The sequence below is a fragment of the Melospiza melodia genome, chromosome 15 (assembly GCF_035770615.1).
Source record: "Melospiza melodia melodia isolate bMelMel2 chromosome 15, bMelMel2.pri, whole genome shotgun sequence".
In the NCBI taxonomy this organism is placed as follows: Eukaryota; Metazoa; Chordata; class Aves; order Passeriformes; family Passerellidae; genus Melospiza; species Melospiza melodia.
In genome coordinates this window covers 2,706,164-2,729,342 of record NC_086208.1, presented here as the reverse complement: position 1 = coordinate 2,729,342, position 23,179 = coordinate 2,706,164, and the positions used below count along the sequence as shown (strand labels likewise).

The 23,179-nt window shown below is 53.4% G+C and overlaps 1 protein-coding gene across 2 annotated transcripts; it reads left to right on the top strand.

Annotated features, from left to right (window-relative positions):
* The first annotated feature begins 5,221 nt into the window (after positions 1–5,221).
* PKM (pyruvate kinase M1/2) lies at positions 5,222–21,603 on the top strand. Of its 2 annotated transcripts, XM_063169362.1 has the most exons (12): positions 5,222–5,316; positions 7,047–7,106; positions 7,318–7,481; positions 7,850–7,941; positions 10,794–10,925; positions 11,116–11,302; positions 12,080–12,350; positions 12,611–12,761; positions 14,069–14,221; positions 17,304–17,470; positions 20,087–20,268; positions 20,814–21,603. In XM_063169362.1, exons 1-12 carry the CDS (start codon positions 5,237–5,239, stop codon positions 20,918–20,920), a joined length of 1,746 nt encoding a protein of 581 aa, XP_063025432.1. In that variant the 5' UTR covers positions 5,222–5,236; the 3' UTR covers positions 20,921–21,603. The 2 variants fall into 2 exon arrangements, with proteins under 2 accessions (XP_063025432.1, XP_063025430.1); XM_063169360.1 differs by lacking the exons at positions 5,222–5,316; positions 17,304–17,470 and adding an exon at positions 17,904–18,070 and having other exon boundaries at positions 7,051–7,106.
* Positions 21,604–23,179: the final 1,576 nt, after the last annotated feature.

Here is a 23,179-nt window from a genome sequence, read left to right as displayed (position 1 = left end):
ACCGCGTCACCCCGCGGCGCCGCCATGACGTCACCGCCGGGGACCCCCCCCCCCCCCCCCCCCCGCGACACCCCCCGAGCCGTGAGGGGCGGGGCAGCGCCGTGAGGGGACGCGGGGCTGGGCCCGGGGCCGGGTGTGGCTGTCCCAGGACAGGGGAGGCCGTGCTGGGTGTCCCTCACAGTGACCCCTCCATCCAACGCGGGTCCCGTGTCCCCAGCACAGGGTGACCATTGTGGGGCCCCTCCCTGTCTGTCACAGCCCTCCCGCAGCCCAGCCCGGTGTCCCCAGCGTCCTCAGTGCAGGGTCCACAGTGTTCCTAGCACAGTAACAGTATCCCCAGTGTCCCCAGTGCAGAGTCCACAGTGTCCCCAGTGCAGCTCCTCGCCCCCCCAGCACAAGGTGACCATTTTTGGTCCCCTCCACGGACCTCAGGGTCCCCAGTGCACCCGGTGCAGAGCCCTCTGTGGTCCCACACAGAGACCATTTTGGGTCCCCACATGGCTGTCACAGTCCCTACAGTCCAGCACAGGGGCTGAGTGCCAGGGCCCTGAGTTAATGGCATGTCCCCAGTGTCACCACGGTGCCAGTGTGGAGCCACTGTCATGGGTCACAGGCAAAAGGTCCCCATGATTCTGGGATCACGTTCCCAACACCTCCAGCATGGGGTCCCCAGTGTTACCAGCCAAAGGCCTTCGTGGATCTGGCATACAGTGTCCATGTTGGGTCCCTCACAGCTGGGACAGCGTCCCCTGTGGCCCCAGCATCTCCAGTCTGGTCTCTCCTTGACCCCAGCACAGTGTCCTCAGCACCCCCAGCACTAATTCCCTAGGTTTTAAGTTTTTCTGTTCTGTGTTGGTGTGCTGCTTTAGCTTTATATTAAGTGTTACTGGGATCTTTTCACAGGGTGGTGGAGACAAAACAATCCTGTTCTAGCTGGAGACTCAAGGACAATCTCTTCAAACTTCAGGTCCAAAGCACAAGTATTGTGAAAAGAGGAGGGTGGGCAAGCAACCAAGGAGGATGAAACGTCATAATTTGAAGCTATTAACTAGACAGTTAACACGTATATACAAAAGGACTAAAACTTATAAAAATGTGAGATCTCATGACTAAGCCCTGCTTTGCTTCCATCTTGGAGCCGTCCGGGCAGAGCCACTACTGTGGCTCAGTTATTGCCAGGGTGTGGCCTTTGAAGGCACTTCAATAAATCTCCATTTTATTCCTCTTAACTCTGTCTAGCCTTGGTTCCAGCTCCTTGGGGCGTTAGCACCATGTCACCAACATCTCCAGCCTTGTGTCTCCAGTGTCCCCAGTCCTTGTAACCCAACTACAGAGATTTCACACTGGTCCCCAGTGTCCCCAGTGGGAGGTCTCAGGAGCTTCCAAAGCACCCCAAAACACACAGAGCCACCGCCCCTGCAGAGTGAGGGACCCCTGAGGTGTGAGATGGAGGCTTGGTGTGAGTAGGGTGTGTCAGTGTGAGCTGGGGGGGCTCGGTGTTTATCGGAGGGCTCGGTGTGAGTTGGGGGCTCGGTTTAAGTTGGGGGGTGCCAGTGTGAGTTGGGGGTGTCAGTGTGACTTGGGGGTGCCAGTGTGAGGTGCGGGCCACGGCCCCTTTAAGGCGGCGAGCACTCTCCGTCCTCGCGCGCGGCGGCTGCGCCGCTTCCTCATTGGCCGGCCGAGCGCGTGCTGTGACTCAGAGCCTCCCCCTGCTGGTTTGTGCGTCCGCTCCCGAAAGTAGCTCCGGCGCCCCGCCCTTGCCCAGCGGGCTCCGGCCCCGGCAGGGCGGGCGGCGGAGGGATATGAGAGGGGCGGTGCTTCGACCAGCCGGGATTACTTTGACGGAGCGTGTGGGGGCGGCGCTCAGAGCGGCGGCGGCGCTCCGAGTGAAAGGACGAGGTAGCGGCGTGACCCAATAGCGGTAGGTAACGGCGCCCTACGGGGCTGCGAGCGGTGGGGCCGGCCGCGCCGGTACCGCCGGTACCGCCGTTATGCCCAAGTTTCCGCTGCCGGGTGAGGGTCCCACCGGGCGGCGGTTGAGGGGAGGGGGCGCGCGCCCTGCGGGACGGTTGAGGAGGGGGCGCGCGGGGGGTCGCGGCGCCGCGCACGTGGCTGCCGGCAGCCCCGGCCCCGCGTCCCCATCTCTGTCCCCTCGAGCATCCCCCCGAGATCCCGCACCGGGAACGCCCTTCCCGAGCATCCCCCCCTGACCCGGCACTGGCGAGCGCCCGCTCCGAGCATCCCTTCCGATTCCGCGCCGGGGAACGCCCGCTCCGAGCATCTCCCCACGGCACACACCGGGAAACGGCCGCTCCGCGCACGGGGGAGGGGGCGGCGGGGGTCCGGTCTGGGGTGCGAGGGCCCGGCTGAATGAAGTGGGGGGCACGCAGGAGGGGGGAGCCCGGCGGCCGTGCCGTTCAGCGGAGCGCACGGCGCCGCTGCGGCTGCCGGCCGGGCCGGGCAGTGCGGGAGGAGCCGCTGGGAGGCTGAGTCAGAGGCAGACGGAGCGAGCGCTGGGCCGCCTCCCCCCCCCGTGCCCGCACTCACGTAAGAGCCCGCAGTTCCCCAAAGGGCATCAGCTTAAATCAGCGCCCGGCTCACTGCGCCCACCACTGATGCTGCAGCCTCTTCCCGGCCCCCCTCCGCGGGAAGACGAGGCCCCTTCTGAATTGATCTTCTCCCGTAATTGTGCCGGCTTAAACACATCCAGTTGATTTAGATCGTTTTCTTGCAGTGTGAAAACCTTTCAAACGTGTTTAAACCCCCTTTGCAGAGCTACCAAGGCATGAATAGCGCTTTTGTCGGCGGACAATGGCAACCTCCCGACTGTCTCCTCAGAGTACTAAAAGTAGACGGCAATCTCTGAAAACCTGCTTTTGTTCTGATAAGGCAGTTGGGTATCAGAGAGGCCCAGGTTAACAAAAAAAAAAAAAAAATCTGTGTTTTGTGAAGGTTTTTGTCACGTTAATTTTCCTGCTGCTCATCGTGACTTGCCTTGGCTCAAAGGTGCAATGACAAATTTTTGATTACTCAGACACGTCCAGAAACTTGTGCAATTACAAGTGCTTAATTAAAAAAAAAAAAAACAAACAAACCCAAAACCAAAAAAAACCACTAAAGAGTGTAATTTTATGCCTGCTTGTAGAGCAGAATTCTAGCTAATATAAAGGAGTTCGATGGGTTAATGGTCTGTACTGGTGCCAGCAGGTTTCCAGCCCATCACCGGATTAAGCAGAAGGTTTTTGTGCTAGGCAGGAAGCGCTGCTGTGAGCCACGTGCTTGAACCGGGGACTTCTGCCTTTGAAACCCTTCTGAGAAACTTCACTTGTACTAGATAAAGAGCTTGGAGAGTATGCAGCAGCCTGCGTTTTTTTTTTCTTTTTTTTTTTTTTTTTTTTAATATTCCGTACTGTTTTATCTATCTAAAGCTGTTATTAAAACCTTTATTTATTGCTGTTAGCCGTAGTGATCCACCGCCGGCCTTAATTCCCTTTTCCCCCAACAAGTTGATAATTTAATTTGAAGGGAATGAGACGTTTGCCAGGCGGGCTGGAGCACGTGCTCGGTCCTTTATCTGCCGCCTGGCCCTTGTTGTGCCGGGGGAAGATGGAGCCGCAGCGGGCGGTGATGGATGGCACGTAGGGAATGGGGCTGCAGTACCGGGGCGCTGCCACGTGCAGCAATCGCCATCCTGGAGTGGGGATGCAGCAGCAGGGGTCCACACTTCTGACTGGTTAAATGTGAAAAAAAAACCCCAAGCTTCCTTTTATCCTGTAAAGCAGGTTTTTGCAGCTTGCCTGAAGGCAGCCAGGTGCTTTTTGCCAAGCTGAAGGGCTCCTTGTCCTCTTCAAGGTTAAGCCTGTAGGTGTGTCCTACAAATACCCTCGAGATCAGATAAGTCTTTCTCGTCACCAAACATCCGATGCTTGTCACCTCCTCTTATTTTTTTTAGTTAAGCTTTCCAGGGAGGGCAGCTCAGCAGAGGCCCGGCTGAGCCAGCAGCACACGGGGAAGGTGCCAGAGCCAGCCTGATCTTCCTGTTCTCCTTTGCCAAAAAGCTGGAGAGGCATCTCCGTTGTGGGTCTCTCCTCCCGTGGATGCGCAGCTCAATGCTGGGGAGAGCATCGGCCAGCCAGGAGCAGGTGGTGGCTCCTGGGTTCCATCCAGGCTTGCAGAAAAGGGGTGGAATTTTGGGGTGGCCATTTTGTCCTTACGTAACGGCGAGACACCTCCGGCACCAGCTGCCTGGCAGGAATGTGCTGTCCTCCCTCCCTGGGAGAGGGGATGCCAGGCCGGGGTAAAAACCTGCTGCTCTGCAGAGCTGCATTTCTCTGTTGTTGAGTGCCTTCAGCGTCTGGAATGAGCAAAGCTGATGTTTTTCTAGGCTTCTTTTGGGAATCTAAAGGCCTGCCTGGTTTCATAACCCTGTCCTGAGCACTAACTCAAACCATTTCTGCCTCTGGGCTGGGTCACTGGGCATGAGCAGCCTTGTTCTGCAGCATCTGTGTGTTGTGTAAGTGAGGCTGACTAGTAAATCCCGAATCATGGCCCCCTGGGAGCCTCCTGGCTGGAGTCCCTGCAGGCAGTGACACAGCTCTGCCTGTGGCCTGGGGACAGCCCCTGCTGTAGTTTGTACTTCCCTTTGTCACCGCTAACAGCAAAGGCTTGGCCCTGGGTGGGGATTGCCTGGGTGGGGATTGCTGCTCCCTCTCCTTTCTCCATCCCCAAGGGGCATATCCAGAGAGACCGTGATTTTAGGCTTTCTCTCTGACCCATGGGGTGAGCTGGCTGGAGTTACTCACCTGGCTACAGCAAAAACCGGTCCCGACCTCAGATGGCTCAGTCTGGAATATTCAGAAGCTGGGGAGATACCAGACATCGTTGGGACACTCTGCCTGAAGCATGGGCATGCCAAGTAATAATTTTTGGGATTTAATCGTTACTCCTTGAGGAATGAATTCAGGTTTATTCAGTGCTGGAGACATTCAGGCATTGTAGGATATTGCTCACCCCCCCTTCCTCAATCTGCCCAGACTGAGTGCTCTGTGTTTTCTGGTGTCCTTAAAGTCCTTGCTCCTGTGTTTGATGTTAAAAAAAGCGGAGTAGTGGGAAATGCCAGACATTCCTGTTATAAATATGAGACCAGTCATTCCAGTAAAATTCAGTCGATGCTTTGTAAATGCACGGTGGTGGAAGGCAGGAGGGAGTATTGAAAAGGCTCTTGGTGGTCGTGGGCATGGTGCTGTGGACAGATGGGTGTTTGGGATATTTTCTGGCTCCTGCGTCTCTGCTCTCGTCCCTGGACAAGGTCACTGTGTCTGTGGTCAATTTTTCTGAGCCTTCTGAACTGCTAGAAAATCCTGTGAAGGGGATACTGGCTGGGAAGTGAACTTTTCCTTTCTCTTTAAAAAGACTTAAAGGGTGTTAAAATTATATTTGCAAATGACATGAGTGGGTGGGGGATTTCCACGAGGAAGGGAGAATTCACATGACTATTTTTTATAAACTTCCAAATTGTGCTCTGGCTGCAATTTCCTTGTTGGGATACCTTGTTCAGTATTCCTCTTGTTCCTAGAAGCCGTGCAAACCCGATTGCCTGTGCATGGAGGTGATTTCCCAGCAAAAGCTTGTTTTTCTTGGCATCTAAGGAAAGTGACACTGGAGGGTGAAGCAGCAAGTGTTAGAGGGCTGAAACACAATGTTTTAGAACTGACCAGAGGGTTTTCCTATAATAATAAGACTTTGTTGGGCTTTTTATGTGGGCAGACCTTCTTGTAGTGACTCCAGTGAATCAGCAGCTTTTGGCAGGGCTGAGGGAGAAAAAGCTTTGCCAGGTCAAATTATGGTTTTTGCTGGCCTGGCTGCTGTGTGGCGCATGGCAGCGCGGCGAGGGTGAGTCAGGGCTGCCTGCGAGAGGATCTGCACGTACGTGAGGAAGGGCTGCGGAGCAGGGGAGGAGCATCGCGAGCAGGCTGGCAGGGCTTGCTCTGCCCTTCGCTGCGCTCAGTGCTGCCGGCTCTGCCACAGGGTTTGGCTTTGTTGGTGCCTCTGTGTCAAAGCTGGATCTGCTGAGCTGGCTGGTGTGTGCCCCTCACACCATTCTGTGGTTTATTGGTGGGCAGAACAAAAGCTCAGCTCTATTCCTGCTCTGTCCCAGCTTTTAGCTGGGCCTAGCCCATGTTTCTGTAAGCACATCTTGGAGATGAGGGCTGCTCATGCCTGCTCTGAGTCTCACCTGTGTGCCCAGGGCACAGTGTTTGAAGCTAAACCAATCTTTAAAGACAAAAACAATGAGTGATCTGCCCATGCCAGTAGCCATCACCTTGCATCAGTCTTTTACCAGAGGCTTTTGTAGTGATGAGATTTTAGCCTGGGCAGGTCCAAGAGACAAAGCATTGAGCTGCCATTATTACTTGAGAACAAAATTATTGCAATTAGAAATGCCTGGGGCACCAGCACTGCTGTGAAATGAATGTACTCCCATCCCAGTGGACTGTTAACCTTCAGCTCAGCTTTGTCTTTAAAGGATAGATTGGTTCCCAAAGAATAGGCTGGTCCTGCTGTTGTGGAAGCTCTCAGAGGCAAACAGCCTGAGTTCAGAGAGGTTTTTTAATCCGAATGTTGAAGAATATGACCAGTTTTAAACCCGATGATAAATTTTGGTGCTGTAGGTGAAGGGGAGTGCAGGAGGTGGGGGAGACCTGCAGCATCTTCAGTCCAAGAGGGGCCTTGAGTGTCTTAAATCTTCAGTCCTTTATGTGTTCTCTGCCAAAGTGTTGTGTCCAATCAACTCAAGTCTGCTTGCTTGTCCAGGCTTAGAGGATGGGTTTAGGCTTATGTGGACTTTGCTGTGATTAGGTGCTCCTGGGCAGGAGGCTGCCCCTGTCTGGGCGTGCTGCAGTCACGCCAGCGCCGAGCTGCCCCGGTCCCCTGTGGGATGGGACGTGCAGTTGAGGCCTGTCGGAGGAATGAGTGGAGAGCTGGGAGGGAGGAGGCAGAACCTCTGCCTGTGCACTCAAGTGCTTGAATTTTGTTGCGTTGTGTAGCTCCAAGGGAAGACTGGCAATGAAGAGAAGCTATGAAGGGAACATCTGCATAGAAGGCAGGTGAGCTTTGGGCGGTCCATGTGGGGGATGACATGGAAATAGAAATGTGCCTTGCCTGTTAGGATTCTCAAATAGGAACATAAAGATAGTTTGACCCAGTAGCAGCTTTCTTGTTACCTCCATTCATCACATTGTTGTCTTGGTGTCTCTGCTTGATGGGCAGTTTGGGGTGGGTGATTCCCAAACCTGGCACCGCTTTCTTCCCTTCCAGACACAGGAATCTAGCAACCATGTCGAAGCACCACAATGCAGGGGCCATCCAGACCCAGCAGCTGCATGCTGCCATGGCAGACACCTTCCTGGAGCACATGTGCCGCCTGGACATCGACTCGGAGCCGACCATCGCCAGGAACACCGGCATCATCTGCACCATTGGTAAGCTATTCCTAGACAGGAGGGAATTGCAGCTAGGAGCCCACGCCCTGGTGAAACTTAGGAGGGAAATTGTGAGAAGGATCTGACTTTCATCCCTTGCCAGGGCTGATCTTGTGTGGTGAAGGAACATGACTTTCCCATGTTTGCCTAACCTGTGTTACTGCTGGGAGTGAATCCAGTATCCAGGGAAATGGGAATCGCTTGGGTTCTGCTGCACTCCGTGGGCAAGTTAAAACAATATTTGCTGCTGCAGCGCTGAGCAATGCTGTATCCATTTACCTTTTCTCTTCCACATGAAACAGCCTGCTCTGTGTGGGTTACCTCATTATTTTTCCAAAGTTAATGTTCAATCTGTTTCTTCCTCCTAGGCCCGGCCTCCCGCTCTGTGGACAAGCTGAAGGAAATGATTAAAGCTGGAATGAACGTTGCCCGCCTCAACTTCTCTCACGGCACCCATGAGGTGAGGGTGTGGTCTGAGCTGCTACAGCCTCTGTGCGTGTGCTGAGCCTGTCCTTAGGGAGGAGGGAAATCCAGCTTCATCCAGACCATCCCTGGTGTGGGAAGGTCAAATAGCTGCTTTTGGGAAGGCATGCTGGTTGTACATACTGAGCCTGCGTCACTGTTGATAACAGTGAAGTGTATTTTGTGAGCCATTTTGAAAGCAATTCAATTCCATACCCTGCCCTGTAGCAGCGAGACAGGTAACTGGTATTTGACACTGTGCCCACTTCTTGCCATGAAATCCTTGAGTTCTTCCTCATACCCTGCTGTTCCCAGAGCTGCTGCTTCCTGGTGAGCAGCAGAAGCTGAGAAGACCTGTCCCTGTTTTCACCTCTGCAGGAGGTCACACTATCAGTTAATCTCACTTTTTGTTGCATTGCTGGGGATTTTGCACGCAGGCGATCCGTGAATAACCCTGATCAAAAGGCATCTGTTATTGGTGATTTGATGTAATTACTGTGCTCAGTAGGAAGAATGGGCCCCTGGGTTTTCTGGCTCACCAGCTGCTCCAGATGCATTCCTGGCACTCTGGAAGGTCCCACCGTGGAGCTTGGGACATGGTGTGGTGAGCTCAGAAAAATAAGGTCAGAAGAAATCAACACTCCATGGCAGTCAAGCCCTTATTGCTATAAATAGCTGACACCCTCAGTGATACTGGAGGAGCTGAGGATCCCATTCTGCTGAGGTTTTTTGGGGTTTTTTTTGACCCTGGCTGCTTTCCAACTTTCAAAATGTCACCCAGTAGCAGCTGTAGGTGGCTTTACTTAGTGACCCATGAGCCTTGTGGTATGCAACAGCTTGGCCTCTCACCCTGGTAGCCTTTAATGAGGACAGGGCAGTGTCAGGATCAAAAGGGCTGATACTTAACTGGGGGCAACCATCAGACCTTGACTAACCACCCTGGGATAGTGTCAGTGCTTGTCTTGCAGTTGGGAAATCAGCCTGGAGAAAGAGTAGTGTGGAGTAACTGCATCCCAGGAGGCAAATCCTGCAGCTGGGTGGCTCTTGGGCCAGGTGACACAGCAGGGACTTGGTGGCCAGGCTGAAACTGGGAATTCTGACACTGTTACTGCCCAGTTGCTGTGGTCTGTGAACTGGCTGAGGTCTTTATTCTTCCTGCTTTGTGTTAGGTCTAATCACACTTTTCACACCAACAAAGCTGACTGCAGGCTCTGGGGTGGCTGTCACCTGCAGAGTGTGACCATCAGCCATAGCCAGTCCTGAGCTTGTGTCCCATCCTGGCTCCTCCAGAATGCCCTCATTTCCAGCCAAGGCCCAAAGAGCTTCCATCTGTCACAGGTGCTTCAGTTCTTGTGTCCAGCCCAAAGCATTTACCAGGGCCTGAGCTTTACAAGAGGTGCTTTGGCACCCACTTGACTCCCTTTTACATGGACTAAAAATGGCTTTTACCTCCAGTTTTGCCTGCATTCCTGTTCTGCATGTGTAACTCTTCAGAAAGTCAGGCTCCCTAGGAGCCAGTTAGTCCTTGGTATCAAACTAAAATGGAAATCTCAGATGATTGTGTTCAGATAAGTGTTGTGGCACTGTCAGGGCATGCTTTCTGTGCTGCATCCACCCCAGCTGCTGTCCCTGGAAGGGTCAAGGCCGACTCAATCCCACATTGCACACTGTCAATAAACTGACTCATTTTCCTGCTATAAAGAGTTATCAGCTGTTAGGTATTTCTGGGTAAGGGCACACATGTGAACTTCAGCATGGCTTTTTCCAGTCCAACCTTCCTGGTGCTGGCTTATCATCCCTGAGATATTGGAGTCAGTGTGGAGGGCTCATGTTGGGGTGAGTGAGTGACACGAGGGAAGCGAGTGTTCGGGGTGAGTCAGGTCAAACTCCATCAGTTCATGTGGCACAGAGAGGAAAGGGTATTTGTTATCTGCTAGAGCCTGTCAAGTGTTACACAACTCTTACTAGTTGTAAGTAGTTGAGGTTATCTCTTAGTGTTATTTAAACAAGGAAAGTAAATTGATCTCTTGGCCATCTGTAGCATATTTGAGGGAGTTGGCATGGGTTTTGTCACAAAACTGTCTTAAAACTGGCAGCATTTATCATTTGTCAAAGCATTTATCTCCCAAACAAGGTTTGGAAGCCAGGTGTGTGGTGCTGGACTATTTTGGCTGTCTGTGTTTGCTTTGACTCCGGGAATAAACTGTAAATATTTACATGGATAACCTTCTTTTAGCAAGTCCTTTATCTGTGGGAATTCAGACCAAAGAGTGAAAAGCCTGTCCACCTGCAGGGCTGATAGTGGGTCAGGCTGGAAGTGTGTGTGGGAGCTAGCAGTGTGGAGAGGCATCTTCCTTGCTCTGATGGGAGGAGGAGCACAGCCATGTGTGGCACTGTGACATTCTTCTGCCATCAGGTCTCTTTAAATGCACACAGTTATCCAGCTGCTGGTGCTGTGAATATTCTGCTGTGTTCAATAGGCAGGTGTTCAGGTAAGCTTTTGGAAAAGTTCCTCCTAAAGGCCTTTTGGTTGGTGAGCCACCTTCAATTGGCAGGTGTGTGTCCTCATGAAAAATCACTTCAGCCAGACCTTGGGACTGTCTCCTTGGGTTATCCTTCTGGAGTTAGAGCTGAGGGCACACCAGATAACTTCCAGACTCCATGGCAGGAAAGCCCATGTATCCTTGCACTATTACAGGAAGCTTTGTCTGTGTTCAATTTTGAAGGTAGAACTGAGACTTGGAGCAGAACAGTCAGCTTGAGCAGCCTCTGGGGTGCACTGGGATCTTTTCTGTAAGCAGCCAAGTAGAACTAGCTTTAACATTTCCATCTTTTTTCTTTTCTTGTCAGTATCATGAGGGCACAATCAAGAATGTGCGAGAAGCCGCAGAAAGCTTTGCCTCTGATCCCATTGCCTACAGACCTGTGGCCATTGCACTGGACACCAAGGGACCTGAAATCAGAACTGGACTCATTAAGGGAGTAAGCTGCTTTTTTTAATCACACTTTTTTCACCACACAGACTCAATACTGTGTTGAACCTGTGGCCATTTTCAAACAAAAAAATATCATAGGAAGTGAGGTAACAAACCACCTCCCAAAAGTTCTGACAGATTGCTGTGGGCTGCGAGGTGGTGGTGTACTGGTTTTTACTGGTGTTGTTGTCACACAGAGTGGCACAGCAGAAGTGGAGCTGAAGAAGGGTGCACAGCTCAAAGTGACCCTGGATGATGCCTTCATGGAGAACTGTGATGAGAACACGCTCTGGGTGGACTACAAGAATCTCATCAAAGTTGTAGAAGTTGGCAGCAAAGTCTACGTGGATGATGGTCTGATTTCTTTGGTGGTTAAGGAGAAAGGTGGGTAACAGTCATTTTAACTCTGCCTATTTGTGTGTTCCTCAGGACATATTTGTGATTTCCCTCCAGTAACTGTTTCATAGTTTGCAGTTGTAGAAAGGAGAACATGGTTCTTGATGGTTTAGTGAGACTTTGCTAAATTTCTCTATCTCAAGTGTAGGAACTTTCCAAAATTTAACTTCAGCTGAGTTTCACCGGGCTGGCATCTAAACCCCATCTTCAAAGGGGAATGTATGGTAGGGCCATATCACTATTCATGATCAGCCAGGCTAATTCATGCTCTTAATGAAGGCTTTAACTGGTTTTACAGCACAGGCCCTGGGTTTTGTAGTTAAGAGACAGAACTAGTTTTAACTGGCAATGTAGAGGTAAGGTTACTTCCATAATACTCCCTTTATAGTGCTGCCTAAACTGCTGTAGCCTCAAGCCTCTCAATCTGTGAGCATGTAGGGAGTGGGAGGCAAGGCTTTGGTGTTGCAGGGCTTTGTGTGCAAAATTGCAGCCTGCCAGCTTTTCTTGGGGGAGGCAATCCCAACCTCCTGCAGGGAACAGCTGCTATCTTATCCAGGAACAGCCTGGAAGTTGTTTTAGACCAATCTATTGTGTTCCCAAGGATAAGCTGCAAGCCTGTGTGATACAGGAATGCTCTGAAGGGATGGGATGTGCTTTTTATCGCGTGTGCCGCTGTTGACACCGCGGTTCCCAGGCAGGGAGGTGTGTGGGAGTTGGTAGCAGGAGCTGTCCTGTAAACACTGACCATGGGAACCTGTGTTCCAGGGAAGGACTATGTCATGACAGAGATTGAGAATGGTGGCATGCTCGGCAGCAAGAAGGGCGTGAACCTGCCCGGCGCTGCCGTCGACCTGCCCGCCGTCTCTGAAAAGGACATTCAGGACCTGAAATTCGGTGTGGAGCAGAACGTGGATATGGTGTTTGCTTCCTTCATCCGCAAGGCTGCTGATGTCCACGCTGTCAGGAAAGTGCTGGGGGAAAAGGGAAAGAACATCAAGATCATCAGCAAGATCGAGAACCATGAGGGTGTGCGCAGGTGAGCTTTGTGCAGGGGATGCTTTGGGTTTGTCACACTGAAATAAAGCGACTCACACTCCCTTTCTGTAGCTTCAGGCAGCTTTGTGTAGCACTGAATATGTGCTGTGCCTTACTTCTGGTTTTCTTCCTCCTTCCTTGGCATTGCAAGAACTGAAAAAGCCTATGAAAAGCGTGAGTGCTCCTTTCAGAGGAGGACAGACAGATGGGAAGGTGCTTTGCAGTACAAATGGGATAACACAGCTCTTCTCTCGCTGTCAGGTTTGATGAGATCATGGAGGCCAGCGACGGCATTATGGTGGCCCGCGGTGACCTGGGAATCGAGATCCCAGCTGAAAAAGTCTTCCTTGCCCAGAAGATGATGATTGGGCGCTGCAACAGGGCTGGCAAACCCATCATCTGTGCCACTCAGGTACTGGAAACACCACCTTTGGCTCCTCGCTGCCAGAGTCTGCCCACGAGGGAATGTTGGGGCACCCATGGGTTGATGGCATTGGTTAAAGAGTGAGATGTAGAGAAGTTTTGCTCACAGCTGAAAAGCTCATATTTTTAGGCATTGCTGTGTTTGGGATCTTTTCCCAGTTAGATTATGGGACCTCTTGCCAAAGGTTATGTGCCTCAAAACATCACATGGTAATGAGCCCTTTGGGGCTGACCTTGCAAATTCCTGGGAAGAATGGCACATGGTTTTCCTTGGCATCTTATGGCAACTCATCCCTGCCTGACAGGGAAGGTTTGCTGGGGTTCCCAGGTGTCTTAGAAAATGTACCCACACTGGAACTTCAGAAACGGAGTAAAGGATCCTTCTCCTTTTTCTGGGAGTGAATAGGGATCACTTGCACAGTCCTCGAGCACTGGGAGGATTGGTTTCCTGACTGTCCTTGCTCTGCACACAGGTTGTGGAAATTAAGATTTCTTTAGGGAGTAATCATTAAAAAACTTCTGGATTTACAGTGGCATGTGCTCCTTTTTCCTGTATTGCTACAGAAATGCAGCTGAAACACAGCCTGAGGCAGTGTCCCATGGGTGAAGCACATAGTGTTTAAACAAGTGGTGAGCTCCAGCTGGGGGGAAGCTGAGCACCTGAGGAAGACAGGAGAGCTGGCCAGAACTGGGGTTGGAAAGGGATTAGAAGTGCTCACCTCATGGAAAGCTGTCCCCTTTTCCACTCCTTTAAGTGGGGATGCTTAGGAACCTGTTGGAGTTAACTGTTCTGATTTTACTACCCTGTATGTATTGTCTAAAGCATTTGAAATCCTGTGTTGGGGCAAAGCGACTTCATTGGTGCAGACTCTGCTCTTTATGATTTCTGGATGATATAATCCTCAAATTTGAGAATGTATGACTGGATTTGAGCTTTCCATAAATGCATTTAATGCTACACTGCTCTAAAGAGCTCTGAGTTCCTTGGGCCAAGCTTTGTGCTGAGAAGTTGAAGTGGAAGGTTGGGAGTCTTTTGTCTGGGATGTTGTGTGGCTTAAATCTGCCTGGAAAAGGAGTAAATGTGGAATGGGTGTAACATGGAGTGGGTTATTTTCCTGACTGATGGAGATCAAAGCTGCTTTAGGGGCCAGACTCTCTCTCTGTTCCATACCCCTGGCAAACTCCTAGAATCCTGAGGTTGCATCCCACTCTGTGCCCAAGCCATAAGGAGTATTGAAGTGCAGCCCCTTCCTGTGGCAGAGTGTTGATCATCCCAGTGGGTTTGTTCCCTCCCAGATGCTGGAGAGCATGATCAAGAAGCCTCGCCCGACGCGCGCTGAGGGCAGCGACGTGGCCAACGCCGTGCTGGACGGCGCCGACTGCATCATGCTGTCCGGGGAAACTGCCAAGGGAGACTATCCCCTGGAGGCCGTGCGCATGCAGCACGCTGTGAGTACTGCCTGCCTGCCTGCCCCGTGGGGACAGGGACACCCATTGCTCTTGGCCACCTCAGCTGGCCCCTCAAATGGCTGCCTAAAATAGCCATTTTTTTCCTCACACTCTGCTATGAGTGATTTTTTTTTTTTGAACAAACGTGGTTCTGAGGGCTTGGAATCGCACTTTGTGTGCTCCAAACTTGCCAAGCAGAGCTGAGAGCTGCTCTGTAATGCTGAGATGTAAAACTTTAATTTTTTTTTTGCCTTTACCTCAATAGAAATTTCATCTAATGTTCTATTGCAGTGGCATATTAAGTGCTTTAAACTGCTGCATGGTCAAGGAGCTGCTTTAAGCAGTTTATCTATAGATAATGAAAGGTTTTGGCTGAGTCCTGCATGGGAGGGGGTGGGGAGGCTCCTGAGGGTGATTTACAGCACTGCTGCATTCAGCACCTGCTGTGTGCTGGGGGTTGGGGGGGTTTGTTGCATGAGTACTGACAGCACCATATTTTTACATGCCTGAACTGCCAGAAACCTCTGCTCTGCTTCAAGTTCGTGTTTCAGCTGATATAAGCCTCATGTCAAGTACCTGTGGGCATTGCTGCTCCCCAGTTAGCAGTGCTGTGAATCACAACACAGTGTGAATCACATCACAAGTTCTAACTCTCACCAGTTTTATTTGCAATTCAGCTTCTATAGGTTATTCAACTCAGCCAGTGTTGGTTTGCAGTGTGTTACCTAAACATCTTTTACCTCAATATGGAGTGGTGTTTTTCTGCATGAGGCAAATGCAAAATACAACTTACAATCAGTGGGCAGTGGTGCTCCTTTGCAGGCCAAATACTAACTAACTTCACTAACCAATACTAGTGCACCTTACAGCTTCTCCCTCCTTTTCCAACCCCTAAATCACAAAGATCAACTGCCTACCAAGACTTGGGAACTTGCTGCAGCAAACCTTATACCTGGGTTTCCATCCTGGCATTAATTCTTTGGGCTGGGCAGGTTGTATTGTACCTGTAGCCTGATTTGAGGATCTGTTGCATGTGCTTCCCTCTTCCTCTAGACCTGGGCATGATGTTCATTCCACCAGGGCTCCTGGAGAAGCACTGAAGGCTTTAACACTGCAGAAATTGAAATACAGATTGACTAAGTGTGAGATGTTCCAGGCAGCAAGGTGCCAACTCTTGTGGTAGGAGCACATGCAGTACAGTGAGGATCTTTCCTCTGAGCTAATTCAATTCTCATTAGTCAAGCCCAGCAACAATGTCCCGAGTAACCATGGTCTGGGGATCTGCAGCATGGCTGGAGCAGGTGGATGTTACCATCTGAAGTGGGCAGTAGCAAACTTCTCAATACTGGCCAGGCTGATTGCTGTAGGTGGGAGTGGGCATCCATCCCATTCCACTCCAGGATCCACACTTCAAAGCCCAGCCTGGCCATGCTATGCTGCCCGATGGGACCAAGGTTTAAACAGCCTCTCCATTTTCCTTTCTCCCACTCCCTGGTATCCCCATCCGTGCCCCAACTGGAAACCCTCTATAGCTATTCCTGTCTGAGCAGATCCAGCTGTGGGGTGAAGTTAAGGATTGCTGTGCCCCTCTGCAGCTGCTGTCTAAGCAGACACCTGTGTTCCCACATTCCATAACGTGTGGAGAGTGCAGACTTCCCCTTAAAATCAGATCTGCTCTCTGTGTTACATGGACCTGCTGCCTTTGTCCAGGAGCTGAAAATAAACTGCCAGTCTTCCAGCTCCTGCATTTGGAGTAAGTGTTGTGATGCAAATACTCCCCTTTTATCTAAATCCAGCAGTAGCAATATGCTTTAGGACAAGTTGGCACTGGCCTGCTTTTCCGGCCTGCTGCCCGTGTCCTGTTATTTTTAGAGCTAAGATACTTAACTACTTTGGCTTAAACTGATAACTGGAAGGGATAATTCCCAGCATCACATAAAATAATTCATTAACACTAGAGTGGCAAAATTCTGATTTTTTTAACTGTGAAGCTTTCACTGTGATGGCACATCAGTCTCTAATTCAACACGAACTTGTCATGCTTTGTGTAGCAGCTGTTCACTTTATGGAGTAACTGGGTGAAATTGTCCTTGAGAAGATCATGAACCTTTGCATGCTTTTCTAGTCTCTGCAAGCCTTCTTTATCAGGTTGTCAGGCTTTCTGAGATGATTAGACATGATGATTCCCAGGATTCTGGGATGAACAGGTTGCCGAACCTGTTGACAATGCTCAGCCAGAACACAAAGCCTTTAGTTGTGCCTCTGTCCCTCTCATCTGTCCATATCTGGCACTGTACAAACACCCAACATCTGTGACAGCCCTATAAGGAAGACTTGTTCTGGTTTATTTCCCTGTTACCTAAAGGAAATCGGTATCCCATTTGGATGTGAAGCTTTATTGACTCTCAAATTAAAATAAATCTTTGTTGGCTCTCAAACCAAATCTTTATTTGCTCTCCATGGAAGCCAAATTTTCATAGACTCAGAAGTTAAACTAAATCTTCATGGACCCTGAAGTTAATCTAAATGTAACAAGACTGAGAGAACAGTCTCCCACCTTCAGGGGTGACATTTAAAATGTGTTACTTGCACGTTGGCTCCATGAAAACTGTTCCAGCAGCACTCTGTTGGAGCCTAGGAAAGGGAGCCAGATATTCTGTCTTACAAAATTGCAAGCAGGAGCATGGGCAGGCAGGTAGGTGGCATAAGAGTCTCTCAGGGAAGTCATGAGCAGCCATGACAAAGCACAGTCTGGCTCTGAGCTGGCTTCTTCTGCTCCTTGAAAAGCAATTTACGTTTGCCTGCTCTGCTGAAACTCCCAAACACAACTAAAATCCCGTGTTTGGAAAGCCTGCCCAGTGACTGGGGCCTGCCAGTCCCATGGTACGGTGAATTTTAGCCTGCTTACATTTGGCAAAGTGAAAACCCAAGAGACAAAAAGCTTCACTGCTTCACCTTAATGCCTTCTTGCATGCACTACTATGACAATTAAGCAAGTTAATATGATCTCATGTTCCTGTGGTATATCTTTCCTTCTTTTCTTTCCTCTGTTCTCCTCCTTCCCTCCCACTCGGGCCTGCAGATCGCCCGCGAGGCTGAGGCCGCAATGTTCCATCGACAGCTGTTTGAAGAAATTTTACGGCTCAATGCTAACACCAGCGACCCTGCCGATGCCATGGCGGTGGGCGCCGTGGAGGCCTCTTTTAAGGGCTTAGCTGCAGCCGTGCTAGTCCTGACTGAGTCCGGCAGGTAGGGCTCAGAGAGGGGGCTTGGGCCAGCCCTTGCTGTGGCTAAACATGCTGCCCTCTAACACTGCAGTCTTTGGCCAGCTGCTCACTGCCCATGCCGACCTTGTGTAACCGCTGCCGTGTGAGCTGACCCGTGCCAGGGAGGGATCCCAGCAGGCAGGAGCAGAGCGAGAGTGCCTGGCAGTTGGCATGAGTGTCACCTGAGTGTGGGCTTGACAGGGCGAGGTGCCACCATTGGAAAAACAACCCTTGGGAATCGAGTGGTTCCTCTGCAGGGCCGTGCTGTTGGGGCGAGCTTAGCCTGAGCTGGCTGGTTAATGGCAGTGCCACAGGCTGGCAGTGCAGATGTGGCACTGTGTGCCGGAGCACCTCGCCCTGCCCCGTGCCCGAGCGCTGCCGTGAGTGTTGTCTCCGAACGCGTGTTGCTCTTGTAGATTGCCCGGGAGGCCGAAGCCGCCATCTTTCACAGGCAGTTGTTTGAGGAACTGCGTCGTCTGACCCCCCTCAACTGCGACCCCACCGAGGCCGCTGCAGTTGGCGCTGTGGAAGCGTCCTTCAAGTGCTGCAGCGGGGCCATTATTGTCCTCACCAAGTCTGGAAGGTAGGAGGGATCAGGTGCCCCCAGGTCGAGCCTGCTGTGTGACAGGGTGGGGGAAGGAGAATCCCGTGGCTTTGAGAGACCAGTGGAGTCAGGTTCTGGCAGTGCCTGCGGTGGTGGTTCCTCGGGAGATGGACACACATCCCTGCGCTGAGTCCTCGGCCTGCCTCTGCCAGCGTGGCACCAGCTCCGAGCCCAGCCTCCCTCACTGCTGCAAGGGGCAGCGGCGCCAGCTGGAAGAGCCAAGGGAAAATAAGTGTTGCAGCTTCAATTCAAACTTCTTGGCAAGAAATCATCAATGTAACAGTGAGGCAGAAGTTCAGTGGATGCAGAATCTATTTATTTTCTTTTAAATCAAGGCTTTGGCCTTTTCTAGTAGCATCCAAATTATTGGTCTCTTGCTAGACTTTGCAGTCATCAGCCCTGCTTGCCTGAGCCTAAGGGGCGAAGAGGGACTGCACAGCCTGTGATTGGTAGGCAGGGAAATGGAGAGAGTTGGAAATGTCCTCTTCCAGGATTCCTTGCCCCTGCCTGCAGGTAATCTCTGCACAGACAGGCATCTGGCAAGCACCAGATGAGCTCAGTGGCTGCAGGTGAAGAGTGCTGGAACAATGTAGTTTGGGATTCCTGTCCAGCAACGGTGACAGCTGCCAAGCAGAGACCCGTTCTTCCAGTTGTGGAATGGGAGCTGGAGCCTCATGGATGAGCTCTTCCATCTAGAGGACCTGGGCTGCCTGCTCCCAAAGCACGTCCGACCATAAGTCTCAGACTGCTTTCTGGAAGGAAATCAGGATTTCTCACACTGGATTCACACCATAACAGTAGTGCAGCAAACGTACCTGAAGATGTGGACCATCGGTGAAACCTTCACCAAAATGTACAGCTTAAATGATATTGAGCAGAAAATTATTTTCTGCAGAGATGAGGAGGGAACTATAAGCACGGAGTTCTGGATGTCCTCATGCTTCTAATGTTTCTTGGTCAAATGTTCCAGCCTTACACTTGACCTTCTTAAAGAGATTTGAACTCTGATATTTGAATATTTTTAGCTGTGGATTAGGTTAACTCTTGTGAGTACCTGAATCTCCCGGATCTCACGGGAGGCGGCTCGGATAGTGTGGGCAGGATTGTCTGAGAGCTGGCACGTGTGGTTGGGTGCTTGGAGCAGTCTGCTGGCCCCTGCTTGCAGCAGCAAACTTTGCATCTGAGTGTCGCTGAGCTTGGCTTCTCTAAACGAGGCTGCAAAAGCAAGTGGAGACACCAGCATGTTTGTTGGAAAGATAGAGCTGCAGATGCCATAGCCTTGCAGTTGAATCCATTTGGAGATTCTCTTCCTCAGCAGTGCTCAGAGAAAGAAAAGCTGTAGTCTAGTCCCTGCCCAGGCTGTGCTGCTGCTATTTTAAGGTGTTTTAAAGACTTTGTGCCCAACTTCCCAGTATAAATTTTGTCCTCTGTTGCATTTGCTTCCCATGGGGTGCAGGAGCAGAGCTCTGTGTGGAGGAACTGGCCGTTTGCTGCTTCAGTAGGTGGCTGGGAGGCAGATGGCTTCCTCCTTGGCATGCTTTGGGCAGCGCTGCTGGCACCGGCTCTTTCCACCCTGAAAACCGGGAGCTCCTCAAAACAGGGAACTTTCAGGGACCCCTGTTGAGATGCCAAGGCCTGCTTGCAGAGGCCAGAATAAATGGCACCTCGCCACCCTAACATAGCAACAGAGACAAGTAAAGGCTTGTTCAGGGACCAAAACACCCTGATGGCACTTGCTAAACTTGGAGGTGAGGAGATTGTCACCACCAGTGGGGGCAGCCAGTGGTGGTCTGCCCCATTGCCTAGTCCAGCAGAGCATCACGCTGGTTGGTGAGTGGCTTTTGTGCAGTCTGGTCACATCCCCCAGAGGTTTTGGGGAGCTCTGGTAACTGACAGACAGACCTTGGGCTGCTGTGCTCCTGCAGGCCATTCCCGGTGTCTCTCCGGAGGCAGCGGTGGCCGTGTGGAGCCCCAGCGTGGCTGTTGTCCCCGCAGGTCGGCACACCTGGTGTCACGGTACCGCCCGCGCGCCCCCATCATCGCCATCACGCGCAATGAGCAGACGGCGCGCCAGGCCCACCTGTACCGCGGCATCTTCCCCGTGCTCTGCAAAGACCCCGCCCTGGATGCCTGGGCCGAGGACGTGGACCTGCGCGTGGCCCTGGGCATGAATGTTGGTGAGTGGCACCCTCCCCCTGCCCTGGGACACGGCTCTGGTGGTGGCCCCGAGCACCTGGGTGCTGCTTTGGGGTCACTGGTGATGGGAAGAGAGGAACTGGCTGCCTGTGTGGTAACTGGATCCGGACGGGAAACGGGCGGTGGTTGCGTGAGCAGAACCACATCCGATTGGGAAATGGGGTGGTGGGTTTGGCACAGCTGCCTTTTAAGGAGTTTTCAACAGAAGCCCAGGTTGGGTTTATTGGTGAGTGATAGGCCTGTGACACTCAGCACTCGTGAGGGACAAGGGAAGCCTGGAGTGGGGCTGACTCTGTCTCTGTCCTACACCCCTCCAAATCACGTGCTGTGGAATTTCAAGCTCTGTCGCAAAGAACCCCAGAGCAGAGGCAAAGGGTGTCAAATGGGTGGGCAGCAGGAAGGTGGGGGTTTGATACCCTCCTGGAGCCCCAGCTGCTGTGGCACAGGCAGCCTCAGTGACTCGGGGAGTGGGTGATGAAGGAGCCAGGGTGGGACGGGGCTCTGACGCCTCCCTCTTCTCTCCTAGGCAAAGCTCGAGGGTTCTTCAAGAGCGGCGACCTGGTGATCGTGCTGACAGGCTGGCGCCCCGGCTCTGGCTACACCAACACCATGCGTGCGGTGCCCGTACCCTGAGCGCCCAGCGGGCCTTCTCCCCCTGCCCCTCCCCTCCCAGCACCCCACTGCCCCGTCTCCCCTTGCAGTAGACCAGCCATCGCTTGCGCTGTCGTCCTTGTCCCTAGAGTGGATGTAGGTTGCTAAACACCACCCAGTGCAGCAGCAGCAGGGGCAAGAGACCTTAAATCACTAAAAAAAAATTATACTTGAAGTGTTTAGTTTTTTAAAAATCTCTCCCTGTAGTTAAAGTCCTGCCTTGATGTGTGTTGGAGTCAGCGTAGGAGGTTCCTGCGTGCTGTTGGGACTCCTCTTTCCTGGTAACTGTGCTCAGAGTGTGAAATGTCCCTTTTCCTGGCCCTGGTGTGGGGTTTTGGGGAAGGGGAGAGGCAATGTTTAGTCAACGGTTCTGCTGGACCCCTCCTTGCTCGAGGCAAGCTGCTACTCCCCCCTCCTGTAATGGCTACATGCCTCTCCAGACCCAATCCAAGGCAGATCCAGCCTTTCTGAGCTGGCTGTTTGGGGAATGGGGGCAGGGGAAGGGTGTTGGCTCCATGCACAGAGCTTCCCATGCTCCCCTTGCAGCGTTGTCTCCTGTGTTAGTCATGTTCCCCCACCACCCCAGAGCCCCCCCCTCACCCAGCACTCTGATGGGCCCTGGGGTGGAGAGCACAACTGTTCATCAATAAAGAAAAGCTGAAGCACCTGCTGGGCTGAGCTGCTCCTTTGGGGGTTCATGCGGGGTCTGCAGGGGAAGGGGGAGATCGGGTGAAGGGCTGCAGGAGCTGGGGAGGGCTGCAAGGGTGGGAAAGTGCTGAGGGTTCCAGGTGTGGGTCTGGTGAAAGAGTCTGCAGGGCTTGGGCTGTTCGGTCCGGGATCTGCAGGCATTAGGAGGGTCTGGTGTGGGGGGCTGTAGGAGCTGGGGGAATTGCTGCAGTTTGAGGGGGTGCCAGTGGAGGAGTTTGCTCGGGCTGGAGCTGCTTGCAGGGGTGGAGGGGCTCTACAGGCGTTAGGCGCTAAAGGGAGGCAACGCCAGGGCTGGAGGCATCTTTGGGTGGGAGTGGGCCCAAGGGGGAGTCAGTAGGGCTGGGGGCTCTACTGGCATTTCTGGGGGAAACTGTGGGAGCTGGGGTTTCTGTGCTTGGAGGAGAGAGCCAGCAGGGGACCTGGGGCCTGGCTGACATCCAGGCCGGTTTCTCCCGTCCTGAGCCCCGCCCGGAGCGGAGGAATCCCGGAGCTCGCCCGCCGCGGCCCCTTTAAGAGGCTGTCCCGCGGTCGCTTTAAGGGCCGGGACCCCGCCAGGCTCCGGCCCTCACGGCGGTGGGCGGGGCCTGCGGGGGCGGGACGCGGTGCTCAGTGTGGCGGAGGCGGGACTGGGCGGTGGGAGCCAATGGGCGGAAGGAAGGGGGCGGGGCTCGGCAGTGAGCGGCCAATGGGCGGGGTGGAAGGCGACGGGCGGCCAATGGGCGGGCGCCGTGGCGGCGCGAGGAGGCCGGGGCGCGCGGGGCATGACGGCGGCGCGCGGGGCCGCGCGCAGGTAGCGGGGGGGCTCGGGGGGCTCCGGGGCCGGGGGGGACCCGGCACTGAGGGGGGCTGGGGCCGGGAAGGGCCTCGGGGCCGGAGGGTGCCGGGACCGCGTCCCTCCCGCCGCCGCCGCCGAGCCGGTGCTGGCCCTCGGCCTGTCCCGGCCGGCGGCGCCGCACTGAGGGGAGCGCGGAAACACCGATACCCCCTCGCCCATTCCCTGAGGAGACGGATCGGACCGGGCCAGGCCGGGCTGGGCCGGGGAGAAGTCCCGCCGCTGCCCGCCGGCGACCCCGCTGGCTTCGCCTGAGGGGCTCTGAGCGCCGGCGGGGATGGGATCTGCGCCGGGGCTGCCCCGGGCGCGGCCCCGGTGCTGGCCGAGACCCACGGTCCCACCGTGCCCCGCTCAGCCCCGCAGGCCAAGGGTCGCCTCCCTCCGTGCTCCGTCCGTGCCGCGGGGCGCTCGGAGCGGCTCCCGGGGAGATGAGACCCTCTGACCTGCGGGCATCCCGGGACCCGGGTCTCGGCTCTGTCCCCGCCGTGACCCCCCGGTTCCCGGGGCGGGGAACACCGGGGACATCGCGGGAGAGACGCGCGGGGCTCCCTCCGGCCTTGACGTCGCGCCTCATTCTCTCCTGCCAGCGCCGCTCGGCTCCGGCCGTTCCTCTCCAGCATCCCGGGGTGGCTCCGCTCCAGCTCCGACACGCGGGACTGAAATGACCTTGGACGCCGGGACCAAGGGCAGCTCGCCGAATC

Coding starts and splice junctions, on each gene's coding strand:
- PKM (XM_063169362.1), top strand. CDS start 5,237: ATGGTGCTGTGGACAGATGGGTGTTTGGGATATTTTCTGGCTCCTGCG. Junction 10,926..11,115: donor GAACTGGACTCATTAAGGGA/GTAAGCTGCTTT, acceptor GTTGTCACACAG/AGTGGCACAGCAGAAGTGGA. Junction 14,222..17,303: donor CCGTGCGCATGCAGCACGCT/GTGAGTACTGCC, acceptor TCGGGCCTGCAG/ATCGCCCGCGAGGCTGAGGC.